Here is a 27,859-nt window from a genome sequence, read left to right as displayed (position 1 = left end):
GGGGGACTTAGTGGTAGGGGATGGGGAAATGGCTGAGGTCTTGAATAACTTTTTTATTTCGGTCTTCACGGAGGAAGACGTGAATAATTTGCCAGGTGTTAGCGATGGAAAGGTGGTAGGACTGGAGGGTATCGATGACATTATTGTTACTAGAGAGGCGGTGCTCAACAGACTGGAGGGACTGATTGTGGACAAGTCACCAGGACCGGATGGAATGCATCCGAGGGTTCTGAAAGAAATGGCGGAGGTGATAGTGGATGCCTTGGTGGTTATTTTCCAAACGTCGCTGGATTCCGGGGAAGTGCCGGAAGATTGGAAAGCGGCTAATGTTACGCCATTGTTTAAGAAGGGTGGCAGGCAAAAGGCAGGGAGTTATAGGCCGGTTAGTTTAACGTCTGTTGTAGGTAAAATGTTAGAATCCGTCATCAAGGAGGAAATAGCGAGGCATCTTGAGGGGAATTGCTTGATAGAGCAGACGCAGCACGGTTTCGTTAAGGGGAGGTCATGTCTGACGAATTTATTGGAGTTCTATGAGGATGTGTCTAGGGCGGTGGATAGAGGAGAGCCGGTGGATGTGGTCTTTCTTGATTTTCAGAAGGTGTTTGACAAGGTACCTCACAAGAGGTTATTGCAGAAGGTAAGGGGGCATGGAGTTGGGGGTAGGGTGTTAGTGTGGATAGAGGATTGGTTGTCAAATAGGAGGCAGAGAGTGGGGGTTAATGGGTGCTATTCGGATTGGCGGTTGGTGACTAGTGGAGTGCCCCAGGGGTCGGTGCTGGGGTCTCAGCTATTTACCATTTATATAGATGATCTGGAGGAGGGAACCGAGTGTATGGTGTCGAAATTTGCTGATGACACCAAGATTGGTGGAACGGCAAATTGCGCGGAGGGTGTGGAGAGTCTGCAGAAGGATCTAGATAGGCTGGGCGAATGGGCCAGGAAATGGCAAATGGAATTTAATGTTGGCAAGTGCGAGGTGGTCCACTTTGGTAGGAATAATGGTAGGAAGGACTATTACTTACGTGGTGAAAAACTGCAGCAGGCGACGGTGCAGAGGGACTTCGGGGTCCTTGTGCATGAGTTGCAAAAACCCAGCCTGCAGGTGCAGCAGGTGGTCAGGAAGGCTAATGGGATGCTGGCCTTCATAGCAAGGGGGATTGAATATAAAAGTAGGGAGGTCTTGCTGCAGCTGTATAGGGCATTGGTGAGGCCGCAGCTGGACTACTGTGTGCAGTTTTGGTCGCCGTACTTACGCAAGGATATTTTGGCCTTGGAGGGAGTGCAGAGGAGGTTTACTAGGCTGATACCGGAGTTGAGGAGGTTGAGCTATGAGGAGAGGCTGAATAAACTAGGCTTGTACTCGTTAGAGTTTAGAAGAATGAGGGGAGATCTCATTGAGACATATAAAATGATGAATGGGATGGATAGGATAGAGGTGGAGAGACTCTTCCCGCTCAGAAAGGACAGTAGGACTAGGGGGCACAGCCTCAAGATAAAGGGGGGTGCGGTTTAGAACGGAGTTGAGGAGGAACTTCTTCACTCAAAGGGTGGTGAATCTCTGGAATTCTCTGCCCGTTGAGGTGGTGGAGGCTGCCTCACTAAATATTTTTAAGACGCGGGTCGATGGGTTTTTGATAAGTGAGGGGATTAAGGGTTATGGGGAGAGGGCGGGAATGTGGAACTGAGCCACAACAGATCAGCCATGATCTTATTGAATGGCGGGGCAGGCTCGAGGGGCTAGATGGCCTACACCTGCTCCTATTTCTTATGTTCTTATGATCTTGTAATACTTGATTTAATTTCTGTGTGTTGGTATATAACCACTTTCATGCACCATCACACATGACAGCCACCTTCAAAGTAAAGCTGCATAAAAGCAAACAGCAAACAAAAGTAAAATGGATGCTGATTTACGCTAAATGTTTATTGATTGATTCAGAATTCTTTTGGACAAAAGCATACTTATGAAGCTTTCAAACTGGAAGGTGACATTGGCTGTGGGTAAGTAATCATGCTCTGTGTTGCTGATAAAAGAGGCAAAGGAACTTAGGAGGAAAAGGAGTCAGCCATTCAGTCCGTCAAGCTTCCTGATTTGTTCAATTTGATGATGACTGATCTATCTTTCATTTACTCACCTTCCATCCATAGTCAGTGACTCTCTTTCCGAACAAAAGTCTAACAACCTGTCTTGGAACCATCAATGATCCGAAATCCACAATCTTTCAGGGAGAAAGAATTCCAGATTTTTTTTTGCTTGCTGAATTCATTCCAAAATGCCCAGCTCTAACCTGAAGTTCGAGCCCCTTTATTCTTGATGGATCTGCCACAGGAAAATCTCTGTACTCACACATCTGTGGATACCAAGGGACAATTTAGTATGACCAATCCACCTAACCTGGCACATCTTTGGAACGTGGGAGGAAACCGGAACTCCCTGAAGAAACCCATGCAGACATTGGGAGAATGTGCAAACTCCGCACAGACAGTGACTGAGGCTGGAATTGAACCCGGGTCCCTGGCATTGTGAGGCAGCAGTACTAACCACTGTGCCACCGCACTGCACTCTTACTGTATCAAATCTTTTTCAACCATAGAAATATTATTAATAGATCTTTTCTGCTTGGCTGACACTTAGTCGGATGTTAGTTTGGGAGTTTTCCCATAGCGCTTACATGGACAGGCACACACTCAGACACACACACATTTGCTGGATGTATTTTCCACAGGAGCAAGATGAAAAAGTGCAGCTGCCATTATGATTCATTGCATGCACTCACATGTCTAAAGTTGAAAATGCTCCAGGGTGTTCCTGATATTTCCAACTGAAGCCCAGTGCACCAGTCAGAACCATGGCCTGAAATTAGGTGCAAATATTTCTAACCTTAAATGACGAAGTTATATACACACTTTTTTTGGTTATTTTAGAGGATTATGTGTGCATGATAAATTTTGGCTCAGTTAGTGAAGTGTGTGGGCTGAACTTTCACCTCAGAGACGGGCTCCTGGCATCACCTGAACTTGAAGGAAACCACACAAAGAACAAAGGAAAGCACAGGAACTGGCCCTTATTTCTCTAAGCCCATGCCGATCATGAAGACCTAATGAAACTAAAAAAAGACCTTCTGCCCTTACTCAGACACTACTCCTCTATTTCCTCTATCTTCACGTACCCATCCAGATGCCTCTTAAATGTTTCTAATATGCCTGCGTCTGCCATCTCCCCTGGCAGCGCATTCTAGGCATCCATCACTCCCTGTGTGGAAAGCTTCCCCTGCACATCTCCCTTAAACTTTCTCCCTCTTATCTTGTAATTGAGACTTCCACCTTGGGAAAAAACCTCTGACTATCTGGTGTATGCCTCTCATCGTTCAATTTTTCACTTACAGGGAACACTTTCCCTTGGTTACATGCAAAGTTATCCTGCTGCTGTTTCAGTCTTAATTGGCCTCTAATTGGCCTTCTAGCTTTGAGATCCTGCCGTATGGTCACTAATTGATCAACGAGAGGGAAATCACAGATGCTCTTGAGCTTCTTATTCCGTTTGAGCATGAGAACAATGTCCTGAAGCCAGGGATAAAGTCCTCCCCAACGTCATTCACACTATCTGAGCAGGTTTCAATGCCCTAGAATGACTCAATCCACCTTTACAAACTTTGTCACAGCCTTACAACACATAGATGCACAAATTTTCAATTGTGCTGGGGGAAGATGGTCAAGTGCAAAAAGAGATGGAAGAAGGGAGGACTTGGCATCTTTTCAGGACAGTAGCCACTGTGTTCAGGGATGTTTTTAAAGGTCCAAGCCTTCCAGTGAGTGAATGGGTGCATGGAGTAGGTGGGTGAATGGGTGAGGTGAGTAGTTAGGTGGGTGAGTAGTTGGAAGGTGGGGGTAGTTTGTCTGGTGAAGAGGTAGGCACGTTGGGGGAGGTAGCCAAGTTTTTGGAGGTAGTTAGGAACGACTAGGGAGTTAGATGTCAGACGGTTGGAGAGGTTGAGAGGGGTGTGTAGTTGGGTGGTTGTGGGGCTGGCCATGTCATCTTCGGGTAGCTAGGTTATGTTGAGGTGACAGGTAGTCAAGTCAAGGTGGGGGTGATTGGGGGATAGTTTGATGCTCGAGGGCTAGGTGGGTGGGCTATTTCTGAAGCTTGGTGCACATCCTGTCTTGTCTAGATGAATAGAATAGATAAATGACTCTTGTCTATTTCAGGTTACTTTGATTAATTGTGTTGTCTTGGTCTCCAAAGATAAAGCTGTAGTATTGACAGACTGTTTGCTTTGTTTTTTTTAAAGAAAAGGACCTTCTCTATGCTATGTAGCTGGTCAATGGAATCTTCTGCCTTCATCAGAGTTATGAGGACTGTATTACTTGTCTTTGCCTCTGTAGATGATTTGATCAGCTCCTGCATCAGAAGACATGACATGCACTGTATAAAGAGGCCTGGATTAGATGGTCTACCATTAACAGGGTTCAATGACCGGCTTCTAGCTCTACACCGTTGTGTGACCTGTATCTGCCTTTACCGCATTACACAACCTCTCCCCTGTAAATATCACATTACACAACCTCTCCCCAGTCTATATTGAATTACACAATCTCTCCCTGACCATATTACATTACACAACCTCCCCCCTGCCTGAATCAGATTACATAACCTCACTCCTGCCTGTATCGCATTGCCCAAAACAACTCCTGTGTTACAGTACAAATTCATCCTTCACTGGGCATGAACCAGATTACATTGAGGCAAGGGGTTGAGAAAATTCCAAAATTCCAAAAGCAGATGTCACCGAGACTAACCCACCACCACCACCAGCCGCCCCCCTACCCCCACCCCCCGGCAATTCTCCAGCCCGAGCATGATTTGTGCATGGGGCTGCAGAATTGAGCCCTATATTTTGAAAGCACTGTTGGGAAGTCTTTGTTTCTTCTCAAATGGGTTTTAATGATGGGACTTGCCTCTTCCTGATTGTAGTTACCTTGCGGATGTGCTACTGAAAGCTGTATCTGATGGCACATTGAGCGAAGCATCTAATGTGAATTGTGAGCTGTTATTGGACACCACCTGGCCCAGGATGCCATGGCTCACAAACATTTCCATCAAAACTGAACGACAGCTCTCTGGTCGTCATGCATAATTGCTTCACTTTGACCCATCAGGAGAAGTAATCAACTACAATGAGGGAGGTTCTGCCATTAAATGTGAAGCGATCCATCCCCAGCTATTTCCACGACCACATGTAGGCATAAGGGGCTCCCTCTGCACATGTTTGTGCAGTGTATGTACTTGGCAGATTGAGATCATTTCTTCAAATGCCCTCAATACCCCTGGCCACCACACTGCAGATTAGACCTGCGCTCTGCACATTGTAACGACCCAAGTGCCCTTGGTGGATTTGGTGGAGCATCTTCAACCAAAGGGAGTCTGGAATAATCAACTGCTTGTTATGTAACATCAGACCATCTATCACAGTGAAGTGTTTCTGTGTCCAAAGGAAATTATTATGATGTTGTCACCTGGCTTCTGCTGTGGTCTTGCTGACAGTAATGATAGATATGGACACTACACCTTGCAGCTGTTCCTGGTATAATTGCTGAAGCTTCCCTGAAATAGCCAGCAGTTGTTCTATCAGCAATTGGGAATACAATTTGAGCTCATTGACCAAATTGACATAATGTGTCGCAGGAAGGTCAACTGTGGCCTGCATTGTGTGTGTCTGCAGCCATTTGATGTTTCCCTTGAACATATACCATTTCATATATGAAGCACATGAGATGCAAGCGGAACCTTTAAATTCTGAGGGGCATCTTTGCAAGTTCCTTCTCATTCTAACAGAATGGTTTACGATCTGTACTAACATAACATAAGAACATAAGAAATAGGAGCAGGAGTAGGCCATCCAGCCCTTCGAGCCTGCCCCGCCATTCAATAAGATCATGGCTGATCTGTCGTGGCTCAGTTCCACATTCCCGCCCTCTCCCCATAACCCTTAATCCCCTCGCTTATCAAAAACCCATCAATCCGCGTCTTAAAAATATTTAGCGAGGCAGCCTCCACCACCTCAACGGGCAGAGAATTCCAGAGATTCACCACCCTTTGAGTGAAGAAGTTCCTCCTCAACTCCGTTCTAAACCGCCCCCCCTTTATCTTGAGGCTGTGCCCCCTAGTCCTACTGTCCTTTCTGAGCGGGAAGAGTCTCTCCACCTCTATCCTATCCATCCCATTCATCATTTTATACGTCTCAATGAGATCTCCCCTCATTCTTCTAAACTCTAACGAGTACAAGCCTAGTTTATTCTGCCTCTCCTCATTGCTCAACCCCATCAACTCTGGTATCAGCCTAGTAAACCTCCTCTGCACTCCCTCCAAGGCCAAAATATCCTTGCGCAAGTACGGCGCCCAAAACTGCACACAGTACTCCAGCTGCGGCCTCACCAATGCCCTATACAGCTGCAGCAAGACCTCCCTACTTTTATATTCAATCCCCCTCGCTATGAAGGCCAGCATCCCATTAGCCTTCCTGACCACCTGCTGCACCTGCAGGCTGGGTTTTTGCGACTCATGCACAAGGACCCCGAGGTCCCTCTGCACCTTCGCCTGCTGCAGTTTTTCACCACGTAAGTAATAATCCTTCCTACCATTATTCCTACCAAAGTGGACCACCTCACACTTGCCAACATTAAATTCCATTTGCCATTTCCTGGCCCATTCGCCCAGCCTATCTAGATCCTTCTGCAGACTCTCCACACCCTCCGCACAATTTGCCGTTCCACCAATCTTGGTGTCATCAGCAAATTTCGACACCATACACTCGGTTCCCTCCTCCAGATCATCTATATAAATGGTAAATAGCTGAGACCCCAGCACCGACCCCTGGGGCACTCCACTAGTCACCAACCGCCAATCCGAATAGCACCCATTAACCTCCACTCTCTGCCTCCTATTTGACAACCAATCCTCTATCCACGCTAACACCCTACCCCCAACTCCATGCCCCCTTACCTTCTGCAATAACCTCTTGTGAGGTACCTTGTCAAACGCCTTCTGAAAATCAAGAAAGACCACATCCGCCGGCTCTCCTCTATCCACCGCCCTAGACACATCCTCATAGAACTCCAATAAATTTGTCAGACACGACTTCCCCTTAACGAAACCGTGCTGCGTCTGCTCTATCAAGCAATTCCCCTCAAGATGCCTCGCTATTTCCTCCTTGATGACGGATTCTAACATTTTACCTACAACAGACGTTAAACTAACCGGCCTATAACTCCCTGCCTTTTGCCTGCCACCCTCCTTAAACAACGGCGTAACATTAGCCGCTTTCCAATCTTCTGGCACTTCCCCGGAATCCAGCGACATCTGGAAAATAACCACCAAGGCATCCGCTATCACCTCCGCCATTTCTTTCAGAACCCTCGGATGCATTCCATCCGGTCCTGGTGACTTGTCCACAATCAGTCCCTCCAGTCTGTTGAGCACCGCCTCTCTAGTAACAATAATGTCATCGATACCCTTCAGTCCTACCACCTTTCCATCGCTAACACCCGGCAAATTATTCACGTCTTCCTCCGTGAAGACCGAAATAAAAAAGTTATTCAAGACCTCAGCCATTTCCCCATCCCCTACCACTAAGTCCCCCCTCTCATCCTCTAAGGGTCCAACGTTCACCCTAGCCAACCTCTTTTTATATATTTATAAAAACTCTTGCTATCCTTTTTTATATTAAGTGCTAGCCCAGCTTCATAGTTTCTCCTACCCTTCTTTATCGACTTCTTTGTCAATCTCTGTTGACATTTAAACCTCTCCCAATCCTCTTCTCGCCCACTACTCTTAGCTACTCTAAACGCCTCCGCTTTTAATTTAACACTTTGCTTCACCTCCTTCGTTATCCACGGCTTATTACCTCTCCTCCTATGGTCCTTTTTAACCATCGGAATAAATTTCTGCTGAGCGCCAAGAAAGATCTCCTTAAAGATCATCCACTGCTCCTCAGCAGACCTACCTTCCAACGCGCTCCCCCAGTCCACATTCGCCAATTCTTCTCTCATCCTACCGTACTCCCCTCTGTTCAAACAAAGGACGCGTGTCCGGGAACCCACTTTCTCCTCCTCCATCTGCACCAGAAACTCCATCATACAATGATCACTCTCCCCAAGGGGATCCTTCACCACAAGGTCCCTAATTCTACTCGCCTCATTACATAACACCAGATCCAAGATAGCTCGCTCCCTCGTCGGCTCCAACACACACTGTTCAAGAAAACTATCCCGGCAGCATTCCAAGAACCCATCGAGCCCACCGCGTCCAACATGGGTCGACCAATCAATATGCAGATTGAAATCTCCCATAATTACGGCCGTCCCATTCCTGCACGCCACACTTATTTGCATGTTAACAGCCCGCCCCACCTCCAGATCATTATTCGGGGGCCTATAGACGACACCCACCAGCGTCTTCCTCCCTTTGCTGTTCCTAATCTCCACCCACAACGATTCCACGTTCTGCTCTTTGGTTCCTATATCATCCCTTGCTACCACCCTGATGCTATCCTTAATCAGCAGAGCTATGCACCCCCCCCCGCACTTTTTCCTCCCGCCTATCCTTCCTAAACACTTGATACCCCTGGACATTCATCTCCCAGTCCCTGTCACCTTGCAGCCACGTCTCTGTAATGGCCACCAGATCATATCCATTTGTGCTGATCTGCGCCACCAGCTCATCCACTTTATTCCGAATGCTTCGTGCATTCAGATAAAGTGCCTTCATCCCAGCCTTCACCTGGACCCTATTTGCTTTAACGCCACCAACCATACTCACGCCCCCTACTCCCTTTATTATTGGGACATTCTCGGCCTCTTCCCTTACCTGTACCCTCTCCTTAACTTTAGCCCCCGTAATGTCACCTACCCTCGCACGCACCCCCCCCACTAATTAGTTTAAAGCCCTATCTACAGTTCTATTTACACGATTTGCCAGGACTCTGATCCCAGCACGGTTCAGACCAACCCCATCCCGCCCGAACAGGTCCCACCTACTCCAATACTGATGCCAATGCCCCATAAATTCAAACCCATTCCTCCCACACCAATCCCTGAGCCACCCATTCACTTCCCTAATCTTATCAACCTTACGCCCGTCTGCACTCGGTTCAGGCAGTAGTCCAGAGATAACCACCTTGTCGGTTCTACTTTTTAATTCCATTCCCAGGTTTTCATACTCCCTCCCCAGATCCTCAGTTCGCATTTTGCCTACGTCGTTGGCACCCACATGTACCACAACGACCGGATTCTCACCCTCCCATTCCAGGTTCCTCTGCAGCCCAGATGCGACATCCTGGACCCGAGCACCAGGCAGACAACACACCCTTCTGTGCACTTTGTCATTGTGACAAAGGACAGTGTCCTTAACCCCACTATCCCCAATTACTACTACGTTCCTTTTCACCTTCTCTTTGCCTATGTCCTGCTGCATCACTGTACCGTGTGCAGTTTGCTCACCAACCTCACCTCCCTCGTTCTCGTCCAGACTGGAAGCAAGAACCTCAAACCTGTCATGCAGATTGAGAGGCTGAGGCATCCGCTCCCCATCCCCCCTTCCTCCGCTCCCCACCCCCCTTCCTCCGCTCAACAGCCCCCTCTTGTTCCTGACCCTTAGAGTTAGCCAGTCTAGGGGGGTTGGATGTCACTTGCACCCCATTGACAGTGGCACCCTCTCTCCCCCTGATGAGCCTCAGTGTCTGTAGCTCAGAGGCCAGCTCATCTACCTTGAGCTGGAGCTCCTCCAGCAACCTGCATTTACTGCAGACATGGTCACTGGGAAGGACCCTGGGGTCCACCAGTTCCCACATCATACAGAAACAACACATCACATGCCCCTCCATTATTCACTGTAGTAATATTGAAAATTTCCACACAAACTTACCTGGCCCTTTTTCTCTCAAGCCCTGTTGATCTTAAGCCCTAGTAGCTCACTCTGCTTCCCACTCACTCTGCTGCCCGCTCCGACGCTGCCAGCTGTCTATACCAGGCCTCCTTTTAAACCTGGCGCTGTTTTAAAGCCTGCTCCCCCACAACTCCCTGCTATCCACCCCCTTAGAATTCTTAAAGCGGTAAATATAAAAAGCCCACAAAAATGCTTTTAAATGATTTAAACAGTTCTGCAAGGTAAGTTCTTACTACAAAAGTGCTTTAAACTTATTTAAACAGGTTTTTAACTGGTAATTTCTTATCTGTCTCTCTGCTCCCTCACTCATCTGCTCCAGCAAACAATGGAACACCGATGGTACATTTCAGGTTTATACGTAGTTGGAGAACTTCTGCAAGCCCACATAACTGAGAGAGCTTCGGTAACAGCATACTGTGCTTTGACAATCCTCTATATGTGTAATATACTGGTCAGCAACATCCATCTCGTTACTCCAGGAATAAAACTGCCCCTAAGCCTGTGGAAAAGGCATCTGCAATTATTGTAGTAGGCAGGAATGGGTTGTAGTGAGTCAGAATTTCAGGAGGGAGCAGAATGTATTTTATGTGACAGTATGCTTGTTATTAGTGTGCACCTCAGCACCACACCTGGCCCCTTTTTGAGAAGGGACTTTGTGACCTGCACCAGGTTGGGCAGAAATTTTGCCACTGGTTCACTGTGGTTAAGAATCTTTGGAGGGCAGTGGATGTTGTCTACATGGAGTTCAGTAAGGCCTTTGACAAGGTCCCTCATGGCAGACTGGTGCAGAAGGTGAAGTCGCATGGGATCAGAGGTGAGCTGGCAAGGTGGGTACAAAAGTGGCTCGGTAAAAAGAAGACAGAGGATAGCAGTGGAAGGGTGCATTTCTGAATGGAAGGCTGTGACAAGCGGTGTTCCTCAGCGATCAGTGCTGGGAACTTTGCTGTTTGTAATATATATAAATGATTTGGAGGAAAATGTAACTGGATTGATTAATAAGTTTGCGGACGACACAAAAGTTGGTGGATTTGCGGATAGTGATGAGGACCATCAGAGGATACAACAGGATATAGATCAGTTGGAGACTTGGGTGGAGAGATGGCAAATGGAGTTTAATCTGGACAAATGTGAAGTAACGCATTTTGGAAGTCTAATATTTTTAGGAAATGTGCAGTAAACGGCAGAACTCTTAGGAGTATTGATAGGCAAAGGGATCTGGGAGTACAGGTACACAGGTCACTGAAAGTGGCAATACAGGTGGAGAAGGTAGTCAAGAAGGCATACAATGTGCTTGCCTTCATCGGCCAGGATATTGAGTTTAAAAATTGGCAAGTCATGTTGATGCTTATATAACCTTAGTGAGGCTGCACTTGGAATATAGTGTTCAATTCTGGTCGCACACTACCAGAAGAATGTGGAGGCTTTGGAGAGGGTACAGAAAAGATTTACCAGGATGTTGCCTGGTATGGAGAGCATTAGCTACGAGGACAGGTTGGAGAAACTTGGTTTGTTCTCACTGGAGCAACGAGGTTGAGGGGAGACCTGATAGAAATCTGCAAGATTATGAGAGGCATGGACATAGTGGATAGTCAGAAGCTTTTTCCCAGGGTGGAAGAGTCAATAACTAGGGGGCATAGGTTTAAGGTGTGAGGGGCAAGTTTTAAAAGAGATGTAAGAGGCAGATTTTTTACAGAAAGAGTGGTGGTTGCCTGGAACTTGTTGCTGGGGGAGGTAGTGGAAGAGCATACGTAATGACTTTTAAGGGGTGCCTTGACAAGTACATGAATGAGATGGGAATAAAGGGATATGGTCTCTGTAAGCGTGGGAGGGTTTAGTTAAGTCAAGCAGCATGGTTGGTACAGGCTTGGAGGGCTGAAGGGCCTGTTACTGTGTTGTAATTTTCTTTGTTTGTTCTTTTGTTTCATTCATGCATCTGCTGAATTAACACAGTTCTGACATCAGTTTCATTGGTCAATGAAGTGGTGGGTGCCTGAAACTCGTTGCCGGGGGGGGGGGGGGGGGGGGGGGGGGGGGCGTGGTGTGGAAGCGGATACAGTAGTGATTTCTAAGGGGCACCTTGACAAGTACATGAATGAGATGGAAATAGAGGGATATGGTCCCCAGAAGCAGAGGGGGTTTTAGTTAATTTGGGCAGCATGGTTGATGCAGGCTTTGAGGGCCGAAGGGCCTGTTCCTGTGCTGTAATTTTCTTTGTTCTTTGTCTGAAATAGATGATGGGTTGGGAATTTACTGATAGTCTTCATTTTGTATTGGTCTACCATAATGCTTCAGCTACTCACGATATATCTTAAGAACAGAATAGAGGTCTTGGAGAATTCACATTTCCCATTCAGTGTCAACACTGCAAGTGCTGTAAAGTAGCCATGAAACACCTCTCATGTTCCTTAGTGGTCGAATCAGGCACCAAAACATCATCCAGATGACAGATCATTCCCTCCAGGCCCTGTAAGGTGGCAGGCATTGTGAGTTGAAAAATCTCAGTTGCCAAGGTAATGTCGAAGGGCAAGCGGTTGAAACAGAATCTGTCAAAAGTAGTCAGCAATCTGAACTTCTTGTCTAGTGGAAGTTGCCAGAAGCTACAGTTAACATTGAGCTTCAGAAACATTGTGCTATTGGAGAGCTTGGTCAGCCCTATACCATAATAACATTGAGAAGGATGAATTTCAGGCTGAATAAATTGTACTGTAAGGATATGCAAATGTAGAATATAAAATAAAGAAGTTAGTTAGATAATGTGGACTAAAGTTTTCAGGATTAAAACATAGACCACAGAAGGGGCGAGTAGAAACAGAGATTGCTATAATATAAAGTGGCAATGTCACCCGAGAGAATACGTCAAAGGTTTTATAGGATAAAATTATGGCTCAGGAAAAGCAATAATAGGGAAGAAACAAAATGGCATGAAAAGACATGAGGTCTCTCATCACTATCTGACAATGTGGTGGTGGGGGGAAGGATGTGCACAAAGCACATAACAGGATAATATCCAGCAGGGAGCAGAAAATGGCATAAAAAAAAATTCAGCATTTGATTCACTATGAATGTTGTTTTTCTGACAAGGCCAAGTACATCGTTAGGTTTAGATAACCCAAGAAGTCCCCTGTGCAGATGTTTTTAGTTACGGTATTAGATATATACTATCCTGTGTGTTATGTAAAATGATTAATATTTTGAAGCAAGAATAAATGAAGTGAATGCTTTGATGTATGGACTCTCCGGTTTTAGGAATCTATTAAATGATGAAGAATGAATTAGTCCACAATTGTATATTTCTGCAGATTAGTGGGAAATGAAAATCCTTTGTCAGGATATTGCAGGGTAAATATTGGATACTTTGGAAGCAGATAGAACAAACGGAACAGGCTGAAGTTTGCTTTTGTGAGAAGTATGTGGTGTAGTTGTGACTTTGTACAAGATTGTTCTGGATTGTCAGACGCGGGGGAATACAGTTACAATGTATGTCATTGATTTTTGTGATGCTTTCAATCTGGTGTCTCATGTAGCCGTCAAAACGAAGCTGGAAGCTCATGTGGATCCTCAGTCAGTGTAGTGTTCAGTAAATCTCCTCTCTTTTGAGAGATCGAGTACACATGTGAGGCAAAATTGCCCAGTCATCAATCCTTTCTGATAACTTTGTCAGTGATGTGTTGAATCATGTCAGGAAGTAATTTTAGTGTCCATAAAGGTCATCTCTGTAAATATTGCAGTTTTAGTTTACACAGATCTTGTGCATCTTGTTTTGCTGATATACCTGCGTACTGGTTCTGGAACTGAACTAGCAAATCTGAAGTTGTAAGTGGAAATTCAGTGGTGGTAAGTTGTGAATTTAGTTTGTTAAATCTATGAATTACCAGATTACTGTGTTGTTATCAGTGTCCTTCAGAAGAGGAAACCTGCCATCTAGCCTGACCCAATATACATTTATGTTACAGTCCTTAGACTTTGCAAGACATATTTCTTCAGATTTAGCATTACTGATTGTTTCCATGCATTATCAACATTTCACCTATAATTAGGATGCACTTTAACCTAAGGATTTGCATCATGAAACCCTTTCTTTAATTCTGACTGCTCAATCTCATTTGCCTCCAAGATCATCTTCCACTCTCTGTGAAAGCCAGATGGATATGCATTCTAATGACTGACAAGTTACAGAGTGTATCAAGGATAATGACTATGCTTCTTCATTTGAATTCATTCAGGAGATTGAAGAGGCTGTATATATTGTCCGACTCTAATTCCCCTCACAATTGAATAGCTTGCTTGATCACTTCATAGGACATTGATATTCCCATTATAACATTGTTGAGGATAAAATGACGAATAAGAGATTTTGTCCTAATTTATGTTTGATCCAACTTTGAGTATGCCATGTTAAAATTCTTCCACTAGCTATGAAATACAGGACAAATTATTTTTTTTTATCATTCATCACTTTTCTCTCAGATGTTGTAAAAGTTATGTGCTTCAGCAAGCATTTGAAGGGGACCTTGTAGTTCAACATGATGAATTATAATTTACTGCAGGAGTGAATCTAATGCTGTCTGCCATTAGGTAGACTTGCCTTTGCACCTTTAGGTTGTATTTTTTTCTGCAGCAAGAAATGTTGCCTCTTAGCTGCATAGCTGTGTAGCATCTAGAATTTCCCAGTCAGGTCAAACATAAATCAGCCCCTTTAAGTTTTTTTTTAACCCCTTTTGCAAGAGTTGGGTGCAATGTAGCGCCACTTATTTGTACTGTAAGCTGTCCTCACTAGCTCCTGGTAACTCAGGTTTGCACATTCCTTGATGCTGCTTATCCAGGAAACTCTTGGTCATCATTTTGGTCAAACAACGGGCCCTTCAAGTTACTGTGCAAAAAACTTAAAGCAACTGTTAAAGAAGATTGCCTGGCACAATAGTGGCAAATTGACAATGGCAAAGTGAAGGAAAGCAGACATCTGAGACCAGAGTGAATTGGAGAATCAACTGCATATCGCTTTAATCAATCAGATTTAAGGATTGTGAATTTAATATAGCTAGGATAGAAAATTTAGGTTAAAGTGGGTGTATTCAATCACACATCAGGTACAGAAAGAGAAATAAAGGCGTGATTCTCCAATGTCGTACACCCCATCACTGCTGCTAGCAGGAACAGAGAATTTGGTACTCAGTCAAAACTCTATTCACTGTAGCGGGACTGGAGAATCCCATCCGCATGTGAGATCAGAAAATTCCGGCACGAGAAGAAGGATTAGGGCCATCACAAGATCAGATGTTCCCACCCAAGATCAACGCATCTTTAAATGGTCAAGTCAAATTGTCTGTCCTTCCTGTGACAATTCTTGTAGTGGGTGGGACTTGAAAATTTACCCCAAGATTAAGAGGGAGATCAAAGAGAACAAATAAAATGATTTTTAAACATTTTATTTTTACACTCTTGAAATCTCCAACAACAACTGAAGCCTGAAGGAATGTGGTTCAACATTTGTAATTGTTAATTTTCAGTGCCATTGTGGTTATTTGGCAGTAACTTAAATTTATCATGTTGATAAAAGAGTAAGTTGACTGAAAAGACTTGATTTGAGTTTCTATGGTGAGTTTAATTCATATTTAACATTTAAATACAGCAGTTTCATGAAGTTCAATGACTTTTGATGGTGAACTAGGTAGGGAGATTACATTTTCAGGAAACTAATAGCAGAGTAACAATCTCAGACAGCAACTTTTGGATTTCCATATTTTCCAAGTGCCCTTGTATGAAGTTGTAGGATTAACAGGTAAACAACTTAGTACCATAAGCCTTGTCATTATTTTGACAGCAAATTATAGTTCGATGAATGTGAAAGCACCTCAAAATTTGCTTTTCCTTTGCCCAGGCTCTCATGCAATTCCGCTGTGTTCTATCTACAGGCATAGTGGCCCCTGAGATGATTATCAATATGTATATGTTTTGTTCATATATTTTATAATATAACTTTAAGAATTCAAGTTTTAACTCTGGTTGAGAAGTTGGTTGAAAGCAACCCAGAAGTAAATGCAATTCAAACAAGTTTGAAAGTGTGTTATACTTAAAAAGGTTGGAACCATGTTGACTTTAAGAGATTAACAGCTAGAAAGGTAAGATCGTAAATCAGAAGTTGGGCTTACTTAGCTAAAGAACTGGAGATATGATGTTTGCTGTTCCATTATTTATGTGATTTAAGGAAAGCTTTGGAATGAAAAGGTACTTAATTTGCATTCCTGCCTGGGAACAAGCTGTATGTGTCACACTGTCATGGAGATGCATGGAGCTTATTGAGATTCTTTGCTGTTGAATTTTTTCCCTATGAATTCAGTTAGGGCATAGCTCAGCAGGCAAGACTGGTTAATGTTTGGAAAAGCAGCTAAGAGACTGTGTTAGCTTTTGGTCTTATGTAGCTTGTAGCTCCACAGAAGTCAGGAAAGAAAGCCAGACTTACACCTGAAGTAGGGTAAATACTCGACCTGTCATCCATGATGCAGTCTGTGATTGGAAACTGGTATTCAGATTGAGACAAAGTTGGAAAGGAGAAAATAAACTGGAAAATCTGTTTAGCTGTAAGTTAAGGTTTCCTCTTTAACTGCCTAAAAGGCAATTAATCTTGAAGGCATTGAAGTTGTGGAATTAGATAGGTTGTAGTATGAAACCATAGCAATGAGCAAGGCCAGAATTTTCTGATGTTCAAGCCAGTGGGATCTTCAGGTCCTGTCAAAAGGCCACCGATGCTGTGCGTTTGCTGGTGGTGAGGGTTGCATTCAATGGGAAATCCCCTTGACAATGGCAGGACCAGAAGATCCTACTGCTGGGCAATGGCGGGCTGTCTCCACCGTTGCAAATCCTGCCTCAAGCGTGTTTTCTGATGTTTTAAGTTACTCTGCAAGAGTCACAGAGAGGCTCATTTTTGAGCTGTGAAATCCAGTCAAGAAACTGGAAAAGAAATTGAGGGTGACTTATCCAAAGCCAATGGAAGGACCCCCAGTAGTGAATACTTTTAACACTGAAGAGAAATTAGAGTGAGCTCTGGAGAGTGGTGACATACCTTTAGTTTGGTGCTAGAAAAATGAACTAAATTTTAAGATTTTGTAAGGTAAGGGAACTCTGGGCAGGAAAGTAAAAAGAACTGAGTTTATAACGAATATCTTTATAAGCTCTAGTATTAAAGTAATAGAGCTTACTTCACTTAATTCTTTTTGATATACATCCAAGTTTGTTTTTGTTTAAAAATGGGAAATCTTGTAACATAGTTCTTTTGGCTAATTGATGGAATTCAGATTTATTCTTTAAGTGTTAAGCTTCCCTAACCAGATCGTAACAATATTTCCAGCTTTATTGATTCTTGTTTCTATTTTCCCAGGTGATTTCCAGTTTGCGATTGCGTCAGATGATAATTCCGAGTTTTGGCTCAGTTCTGATGAAAGTCCTGCAAACGCCAGACTGCTGATGCATGTAGGCAAGGTACAGAATGTTAGCTGAGTCTCACTTATCTTGTTTGACAGCCATTCGAGGCTTTTCATACTCGCTGCATTGAAATGTCGTCGGGGAATCTGGCTGATTTTTTTTATTGATGGGCGCTGTCTGCGTGTGAGCATGAAGTCGGCATAGAAATCAAGAGATAAAATCAGAACTCAGCACCAGAATGCCTTTGTACTGAAGCCATATCTTATAAAGCAAGTAATGTTCCTTTTAAAATATTTGACAAATTATATTTCTCTCAGGAGAAAAATCCTGTCATGTATTAATGTATCTTGTTAACCTTCTAATATAATGTTAAAAATCATTAGTATCAGTTGTCTGTATTGAACAACTGACAGTGTGTACATTTAATGTACCTAGGCAAGACAGCAGCTGGGAGAATGCATGGCCTCAGAGGTTTAAGCCTGAGGAGGAGAGATTTCAACCAATGCGATTATTTCTAATTGCCAGCCTTCTAGAAAATGTATGGAATTTAATTTGACACCTGGACAATTGACTGGCAATCTGGATACTTCTTACATCATAGGATCCTGACTTCTATGTTGAAAAGGGGCCAATTTTCTGAAACAGGTGATGCTTTGGACAGTTGGCAATAGGTGCCCTTCAAAATGGAACCTGTCACACTGTTGGTGTTTTGACCATCCCAGGAAAAGACAGCAAATATCAATTCTGTTGTGCAGATATCAGGCTGAGGACAGGAACAGGTTGTGCTTGAAAACATTTTCATCCTGAGGGTGATGGGAATCTGGAACTCAATGCATGAAAGAGTGGTAGAGGCGAGAACCCTCACAACATTTAAGACGTATTTAGATGAGCACTTGAAATGCCATAGCATACAAAGCCATGGACCAAGTGCTGTAAAATGAGATTAGAATGCATAGATTGTTGATGGCCAGCGCGCTAGAGTTCTACGATTCTAAGGCTCTATATGCCACTTTTGTAACTATAGTAGAACAGCTTGGTGAGAGCTGCAATTAGTTCTGAAACACAAATTTTCAATTTCATCTGTCATGGATAGATGCATCTGTGATAGTAGGTTGGTGAGGGCAAGGTGAAATAGAATTTATTTCCTGTGGTTCATTCCCTCACCAATTATTAGAAGCTCAGATTGGCAAATCTATCCTGTATACTACTGTGCCACCACACTCTGATGAGTCTGTCCTGCTGGTGGGACAGGACATGTTCTGTGTGTTGATGAAAAAGTCTGGGACTGAAAGTATGATTCAGTGCATATGACCTTGTCAGGGTGTTGCTCAAGTCTGTGATACTGCTCTAACAATTTTGGCACAAGGCACAGATGTTAGAATGGAGGGCTTAGGCACACCATCTCCAATATCCAATTTTCTTCTTAATTGACTTTTCTGTGGCAGTTTTATATAATTGAGTGGCTTGCTAAGACATTTAAGAAAGCAGCTATGACCATATTGCTGTATGTCTTCCATCACCATGTCAACCATCGGCCAGACTGAGTAAGGACAGCAGATTTCCTTCCATGAAGGACATTAGTGAACCAGATGGACATTTAGCAATCTGCTCATTGAGGTCACCATTACTTTATGCCAGATTTATTAATTAAATGACTGTAAATTCCACCCACATGTCGTGAAAGGACTTGAGCTAATCTTTCTGAATCATTAGTCTGGCCTTCGGGTTACCTGTCCAGTGACATCAGCACAATGCTGCCATTCCCTGGGTTCTGAGTGCTGACTAGTGCCTGTGGAATGCAAACCGCTCAACATGCATTGCCTTCTTCAAATGTGAAGAGGGGGAAAATAGGAAAATAATTTTGTTAGAAAGCTGTGTTTAAAATTCTGGGTGAAATTCTGCCATTTGGGGGCTAATTCCCTTGGTGGAGACATGGAGTGTTTCCTGCTATGAAGACAGGAAACCATATATTCTCAACCCAGGTTTTAAAATATAACCAGAATCATCATTGAGTTGCTGCTATACATGTCTTGGCACAAAACTACATCAATGATGATATATTCTGGCCTGGACTTCATTAATTATGCACCCTACCCATAGCGGGCCAAGCCTGATGTTGCCTACTCCACTGTCATAGTTGAGTGCCATAATGAAGAAGTGGGCAATGTCACTGACCCACCGTTGAAGATAGAAGATGGGCCTCCTGAAAATGAAAGTGGAACTCTGGGAACACTATGAGGCTGGATGACATTGAATCTGGAAGATCCACATGTAGATGCTCTCTCCGCCTACTGCTCTGGTGCTCAGGGATCCAGGGTTGTTGATGGCACCCATTCCAAACTCCGGAGGCAGCCCCTGACATTGTTCAGGTGAGTGTCGAAATCTGCATGCCATGTTGTTCCAGATGTGTTCTGGACTGGCATGTTTCCCTGCTGGCATCTTGGAGAATCAGGCCTGGGTGGAAGATTCCAGTCAGGCCTTCATTTGCATCTCATTAGTAGGACGCAAATCAATTTTACACCAGCCTCCAGTGGGTTTCCAGTCCGCCAAGGTGGGCAGCAGTGGTAGATACTGTGGGGAAATGCATGTTAGCATGAAACCGATTCCTGTACTCCCCCACCAAATCCACCCCTCCCCCACCCAAAACCTGCCACAGAATATCCTGGAGGGGCCATGGGAGAATTCCACCCACTGTCTCCATTTCCAAAAGATTTTTTTGGCCAACTGCAATGGTTAAAATCGAATAGAAGAACTTCTGAAAAGCATCTGTTTTTTTTCTTACCATTTCTACTCCATACTCACCTTCACAGCTAGTCCAAGTCAGTAAAGTAATTAATCCTTCTCATGATTATATTTCAGCTGGGAACAGAATGGGCTGCTCCGGGCGAGTTCACTAAGTTCCGATCTCAAGCTTCCAATCCAGTCCAGTAAGCACATTATTTCATTCATAATTTGGGATAACTATGGTAATGAAATCAGACTGAAACACTTATATTTCATGGTTAATTTCTGTTGATTCCTAACATGAATTCGTGGTCAATTGTATTTTTATGAGACATATCATTGGGTGTTTGAGGCAAACTCGAACCATTTAAGTAATTTAGATATTTATAATTTTCTTGTTGGGTATTGTTGATGAGGCAATTAATTTAGGGAGTTGATTACTGCTGGCACTGTACCCATTCATCATTGCTAGTGGATGGAGTGGATTTACAGAAGGTATTAATGTCATTCAATGGGAATATGCAGAATGGAAGTGTTTTCCTATTAATAAAGGGATAATTTGAGTATGACATTGAAACTGATGTCAGAACTGTGTTGATTCAGCAGATGCATGAATGAAACAACAAAAGAACAACAAAAGAAAATTACAACATAGTAACAGGCCCTTCAGCCCTCCAAGCCTGTACCAACCATGCTGCCTGACTTAACTAAAACCCCCTACGCTTCCAGGGACCATATCCCTTTATTCCCATCTCATTCATGTACTTGTCAAGAGCCCCTTAAAAGTCATTACGTATCCGCTTCCACTACCTCCCCCGGCAACGAGTCCCAAGGTGGGCCTCACAGATAATTAAATGAGTCTGAAGAACTGATCTAACTCTCCATGCAGGAAAGGAACCACCAGAGAATATTACCATCCTCCAGATAGCTTTTCCAACACATTTCAGCTAGATTATAAAAACCCCGATATTGTAAGAGATGGGCACCTCTCCTCAACAAGAGACCACATATTTTAAAAATTATAGAAAGGTTTACTGACGAACCAAACACTTTTGATGGTAATTGCAACATTGGTTTTTAATAGAGAATCCACTCTCTGTGTAAAAAATCTGCCTCATACATCTCTTTTAAAACTTGCCCCTTGCACCTTAAATCTACGCCCCCTAGTTATTAACTCTTCCACCCTGGGAAAAAGCTTCTGACTATCCAGTCTATCCATGCCTCTCATAAACTTGCAGGCTTCTATCAGGTCTCCCCTCAACCTCCATCACTCCATGAGAACAAACCATTTCTCCAACCTCTCCTCATAGCTAATGCCCTTCATACCAGGCAACATCCTGGTAATTCATTTCTGTGCCCTCTCCAAAGCCTCCACATCCTTCTGGTAGTGTGGCAACCAGAATTGAACACCATATTCCAAATATGGCCTCACTAAGGTTCTATAAGCATCAATATGACTTGCCAATTTTTAAACTCAATACCTTAGGTGATGAAGACAAGCATGCCCTATGCTTTCTTGACTACCTTCTCCATCTGCATTGCCACTTTCGGTGACCTGTATACCTGTACACCCAGATCCCTTTGCCTATCAGCACTCCTAAGGATTCTGCCATTTACTATCTGTATTATTCCCTATCTATATTAGACCTTCCAAATGCATTCCTTCACATATGTCCGGATTAAACTCCATCTGCCATCTCTCCACCCAAGTCTCCAACTGATCCATATACTGCTGTATCCTCTGATGGTCCTCATCGCTAACCGCAAGTCCACCAACCATTGTATCGTCCACAAACTTACTAATCAATCCAGTTACATTTTCCTCCAAATCATTTATATATTACAAACAGCAAAGGTCCCAGCACTGATCCCTGAGCAACACCATTTGTCACAGCCCTCTGTTCAGAAATGCATCCTTCCACTGCTACCCTCTGTCTTCTAGATATTTGTGGGTGGACATATAATGGTGCAAAATCCTAAAGTTTTGGAGTAAATTATCTTATTTTTTACATTTACCTTTGTGTGTGGCTCACTCATTGACAGCAAATTATTTCATTTTGTGCCAGGACATGTGTAGCAACAATTCAATGATGATTCTGTTTAGATTTTAAAACCTGAGCTGCAGAATGGCTGCAACCCTAGGAAAAGGCACAATTTGGTTTGGAGACACACCATTCTTAGCTATAATTTTCCAAATAGCAGGGGATGAATTTTGTCCTGTGCCACTTCCTTGGTAGTGCCAGCTAGACAGCGCAATCTAGTATAGACCTTTCTTAGCATGCTGCAGTCAAAACACACCACATTCATTCCTTTTTTAACATCTATCTGTCAGCCATCTGACCTTGCCTTGAAGTTTGAGTTATATTGGATGTGGATGCAAGGCAGCTTCACAAAGATAGATCATAGAGTTATGGAATCTTACAGCGTACAGGAGGAGGCAGTGTATCTCAGATCGTAATAGCTAGTTGTTTCAATCTCACCTCTGGTTCCTTTGCAAGTCAATTTAAATGTGGCCCAGACTACTGAACTTCATATTTCTTTTATATATACACGCACATTCATGGTTACGTGACACTGAGAATCTGTCCACTATTATTAACGAGCCTCAAAAGTAGGAATGCCTGAGATAGGGACTGACAGTCCATCTATCAAGCAAATGCACCCTCCAGTCTCAAACACTAGCACGCTACAAAGAAACATCCAATCCATTTTAAGCTTGTGTACTTTTTTCTTATCGTGGGCAGCAAACATACAACTTTAGCAATGCTTATTGTTTTTGAGCAAACCTTGTTGGCTGATAATGCAGCCTAAGACACAGAAGATCATCAGCTAACTGACTTGAGGAAATATTCCCTCAGCCAGCTAAAGTTAAAGTGTCTTGCCTTTAAGTTCTCATGTGTCCTATTTGTGTTCAGCTAAGAGTCAGCAGAGAGATGTGGCAAGCCTTTACAATGTAAGGCTGCGCAAACAGTTTTCCCCCAGTGTGTTTTAACAAAAATTTCTGCAACTGAGCATATCAGCTTTTTTTACTCTTGAAGAGGTGTGGGCATCATCGACTAGGCTTACATTTATTGCACGAGAGAAGTTGGTAGTCAGCGACCTCCTTGAATTGTTGCAGTCCATGTGGGATAGGTGCCACCACAGTGCTATTAGGGAGTTCCACGATTTTGACCCAGCCACAATTACACTTCAGGCAGATAGTCATATCTGACAGTGCATGTTGGTAGAAAAATGTTACTATATATGTAATTATTTTGCTTTTATTTTATGATAAATTTGAGTAGATCTTAGTTTTGTGTTAGTTAATACCAGTTATAGAATCTACGATCTGGATTTTGCATTTTGCAGCATAGCAAAGGTCCTCATCGGCCATAGATAGAATCATAGAATCCTACAATGCAGAAGGAGGCTATTGAGCCCATCGAGTCTGCAACGATCTGGAGGAGGGGGCTGAGTGTAGTGTAACAAAATTTGCTGCTGACACGAAGAAGAGTGGAAAAGCGAATTGCGTGGAGGACTTGGAAAGTCTGCAGAGAGATCTGGATAGGCTGAGTGAGTGAGCAAGGGCCTGGCAGATGGAGTATAACGTTAGCAAATGTGAGGTTATCCACTTTGGTAGAAATAATAGTAGGAAGGAATATTATTTAAAGGGTGAAAAGTTGCAGCATGCTACTGTGCAGTGGGACCTGGGGGTCCTTGTGCATGAATTGCAAAAACTCAGTCTGCAGGTACAGCAGGTGATCAAGAAGGCGAATGGGATGTTGGCCTTCATCGTGAGGGGGATAGAATATAAAAGCAGGGAGGTCTTGTTGCAACTGTACAAGGCACTGGTGAGGCTGCAGCTGGAGTACTGTGTGCAGTTTTGGTCCCGTTATTTGCGAAAGGATATATTAGCCTTGGAGGGAGTACAGAGAAGGTTCACCAGGCTGATACTGGAGATGAAGGGGTTAGAGATTGAATAGACTGGGCCTGTACTCGTTGCAGTTTATAAGGCTGAGGGGGGACCTTATAGAGACTTACAAGATAATGAAGGGGCTAGATAGGGTAGAGGTAGAGAGATTCTTTCCGCTTAGAAAGGAAACCAGAACTAGAGGGCACAGCCTCAAAATAAGGGGGGGGCGCTGCAGTTTAGAACAGAGTTGAGGAGGAACTTCTTCATTGAAAGGGTGGTGAATTTCTGGAATTCTCTGCCCATTGAAGTGGTGGAGGCTACCCCGTTGAATATATTTAAGTCATGGATAGATAGATTTCTGATAGACAAGGGAATTAAGGGTTATGTGGAGAAGGCAGGAAAGTGGAACTGATCCACTTCAGATCAGCCATGATCTTATTGAATGGCGGGGTAGGCTCGAAGGGCTAGATGGCCTACTCCTGCTCCTATTTCTTATGTTCTTATGACCACAACCCTACCCAGGCCCCAGCTCCATAATCCCATGCATTTACCCTTGCCAGTGCCCCTGATATTAAGGGGCAATTTAACATGACTAATCCACCTAACCCACACATCTTTAGAGTGTGGGAGGAAACTGGGGCACTCAAAGGAAACCCACACAGGTACGTGGAGATTGTGCAAACTCCACACAGATAGTGACTCAAGCTGGGAATCAAACCCAGATCCCTGGTACTCTGAGACAGCAATGCTAACCACTGTGCTACTATGTCACCCTTTCTTAAAGATAACTGTAAACATCTAGTGATCTCTGCGGCAAGAATATTTCTTTCCCCACAGAAGTTTAAATCTTGGTTGAAATTAAGGGGATGGCTTGACAACCAATCAATTGGAGTACACACATACAGCAAAGCGAGAAATCAGATGCATTTTTAATATGTAAGAACATAAGAAATAGGAGCAGGAGTAGGCCATCAGGCAGCAAAATACAATAATATTAAAATAGAAGCCAGAATATAGATAAACAGAGCTTAAATAAAGAATATGGAATTTTTAATCATTGTTGAGAAATTTAACATTACATAAATATAAGTTTAGCTTTTCAGGACTATTAAGGGTGTTTAGCAGTAATTATGCAGTCAAAATTCAGTTACACACCATTCACCAATGTGTAACATTTTCCAAGTTGTTTGCAGCGAGACTGTGTTGAGTGAAAACTCATATTCGTTCACGAAAGGGAAATAGCAATATGTGGGGACCTCTGCCGTGCACCCTATAGTGGAGCATTGACTGCCTGGATGCGATATTTTGTACATGTTCCAACTTTCAAAGTTGCTGTCAGTGTTGGTAGAGTAATTATGGAAGGAAAACACTGACCTTTTTGCCATCATTGACACAGCAAAATCTTGACAGTATCACTTGCAAGTCTATTGTTTGATTCAAACACTCTAAAGAATTGCTCAGGGGTAAATATGACTTGAACCCAGATACAAATACACTTTCCTTCCCACAAGCAAAGCAAGGTCAAATGCCTGTGAGAAGCATCCCATTCAGAAATTGTTTTTTGAACAGCAAGAAATGGATCCCTTATGCACGTCAGTGAAGAACGTCTGACGTGGATTGAAAAAATCACTAATAGAAAAGGGGGATACAGTGAACAGGAGTTAACTTTTGCCTCTTGAAAGGCAAATTTTGCAAAGAGAAGAGAAAACCGTTGAGACCTGGAAGGATGGAATCTAATCACGATGAAGACCATACTTGATAAGCAAGTAGATACCCACTTCCTCACTGTAAAATAACATTCTATTAATGGTACTGTTAACCTGCTGAAAAAAAATGTCAAAAAATAGAAGCTTCTTTATTCCACTGTAACATCAATGAGAGAATCCATACATGGAAGCAAGTTTTCATCTAGCTCTCATGAAACTGAATTGGTTTTCAGAACTCTTCCTGCCCAAACAGCAACATTAATAAGGCAGCTGTTTGTATTGTCATTGATGTGTGTACAGTCCCATTCATATTGTAGAGTCTGATCCTGTCACAGCACTTGGCACCATAAATTAAACAAAATTCAAAATGTTTTGTGCAAAGATGGTTTGTTTCTCTGCTGTATATTTGGAGTAAAGTTGTTCACTCAACCCTGGAGTTAGTCCAGAGATAAGACACTACTTTTTCAATGACAATTTTTGATCTGGATTGAGTTGCAGGAACATTTTCAATTCTAAGTTATCTGCCCTGGGGGAACAGAATTTTCTATACCACATTCTGCTGTTGTGTGGAGTCAAAAATAAAGAATCTGTATATCTATTTTTTATAAAGTCTGAGGCTTTATTAGGGAGTATTGCCTGGAGTAATGTTCCTTGTGGTTGTGTGGCAGTCTTGTGGAGGGAGTATTATTCGTTTGTTGTAGCTAAATATCTGCTTAAGGGACAATTAATTTTAAACAGCATAATTAAAAGTTATTTCACCAGGATGAGTTGAAATTACGTTATTCCAGAATATTTTCTTGGTAAAGCAATAAGCCAGCATTGTTAATAAGATCAGGTTCCATCCAAGAACAACTGTTATAAAATCTTGGCGCATTATACTAGCTTCTTATATCTTGTGAACTTCAACGTGCAGTCTTTGTTATTTGCAACTTGAACAGCATTTTTTATGTCTCTATATTTAATTAACTCATAACCTAATGGCAGATGGTATTTTTATTTGTTATAATTCCATCCAAACAGTTCCAAGGTTTTTGCCCAGGAAGGAATATTTTCAAATTAAGATGATGCATGATTTGGAGGCAACTTTCAAATCATGCTATTCTCATGTATTTATGGCACTGTCTTTCTAGGTGGTAGACTGCTCAAATTTCAAAGGTGCTGTCTAAGAAGCCTTGGAGAATTGCTGCAGACCTGCTGCCACTGTGCGCTGGTGTTGAGAGAATAAATGTTTTAAGGCGCTGGGTGAAGTGCCAATCAAATGGGCTCCTTTGCCTTGGTTAGTGTAGAGTTTCTTGAGTGTTGGAGCTGCATTCCTCTACGCAAGTAGAGAATATTCCATCATACACCCTATTTTGTGCCTTAAAATCATCACGCAAAAGAGGCCTGTCGACCCATCAAGTCTGCACTGACACAATAGAAACACCTGAAATCCCATCTGTCAACATTTGGCCCATAGCCCTGAATGTTGTGACTTGCCAAATGCTCATCAGGTACTCTTTAAACAATGTGAGGCAACCCACTTCTACCACCCTCCCTAACAGTGCATTCTAGACCATTGCCATTTAGGAGGCATGTGAGTGTTTTTCCCTCACATCTCCTGCCCCTCAACTTGAACCCATATCCCCTCATGACTGACCCTTCCTTATCCACTCTGGCCATGTCCTTCATAATCTTGTACACCTCAATCAGATTATCCCTCAGCAGCAATGAAAATAACTAAAGCCTACTCAACCTCTTTTCATAACTTAAATGTAGATAGTAAAAAAGATTTTGAAGAGTCAGGAGGTGAAGTACATTCCACAGAACCTAGCTTCTGCCCCGTTCTGATAGCCATACCACTTATGTGGCTGGTCCAGTTTAGTTTCTGATCAGTTATGATGATGAAGAAATTCAAAGATAACAATCTTGTTGAAAATCAAAGGGAGGCAGTTATACTGTCTCTTACTGAAGGTGATCATTGCCTGGTATTAGCATAACATGAATGTTACTTTCCACTTTTCATAAATCTGGACCTTGCCCAGGTTTGCTTCAGTATCTAAAGGATTGTGAATGTAACACAGTACACTGAACATCAGTGAACATCCCCACTTCTGGCCATATGTCAGAGGAAAGATCATTGAGAAAGTAGCTGAAGACAGCTGGGCCAAGGACACTATGGTAGGACTCTCCTACAGCATT

At 43.2% G+C, this 27,859-nt stretch overlaps 1 protein-coding gene across 1 annotated transcript in view; it reads left to right on the top strand.

The window, feature by feature from the left end:
* The window catches only part of LOC145343931 (N-acetyl-beta-glucosaminyl-glycoprotein 4-beta-N-acetylgalactosaminyltransferase 1-like), a 720,751-nt gene that overhangs the window by 420,233 nt on the left and 272,659 nt on the right, over nt 1-27,859 (top strand). Inside the window, exons 6-7 of the mRNA XM_080190473.1 lie at nt 17,316-17,416; nt 20,219-20,286. Of these exons, the coding sequence (XP_080046599.1) occupies nt 17,316-17,416; nt 20,219-20,286 (169 nt within the window). The remainder of the gene's footprint in view (nt 1-17,315; nt 17,417-20,218; nt 20,287-27,859) is intronic.

Source organism: Carcharhinus amblyrhynchos, chromosome 6 (assembly GCF_965287045.1).
Source record: "Carcharhinus amblyrhynchos chromosome 6, sCarAmb.v2.hapA, whole genome shotgun sequence".
In the NCBI taxonomy this organism is placed as follows: Eukaryota; Metazoa; Chordata; class Chondrichthyes; order Carcharhiniformes; family Carcharhinidae; genus Carcharhinus; species Carcharhinus amblyrhynchos.
The sequence above is the reverse complement of the archived record's forward strand: the minus strand, read 5'-3'. Positions and strand labels throughout refer to the sequence as shown.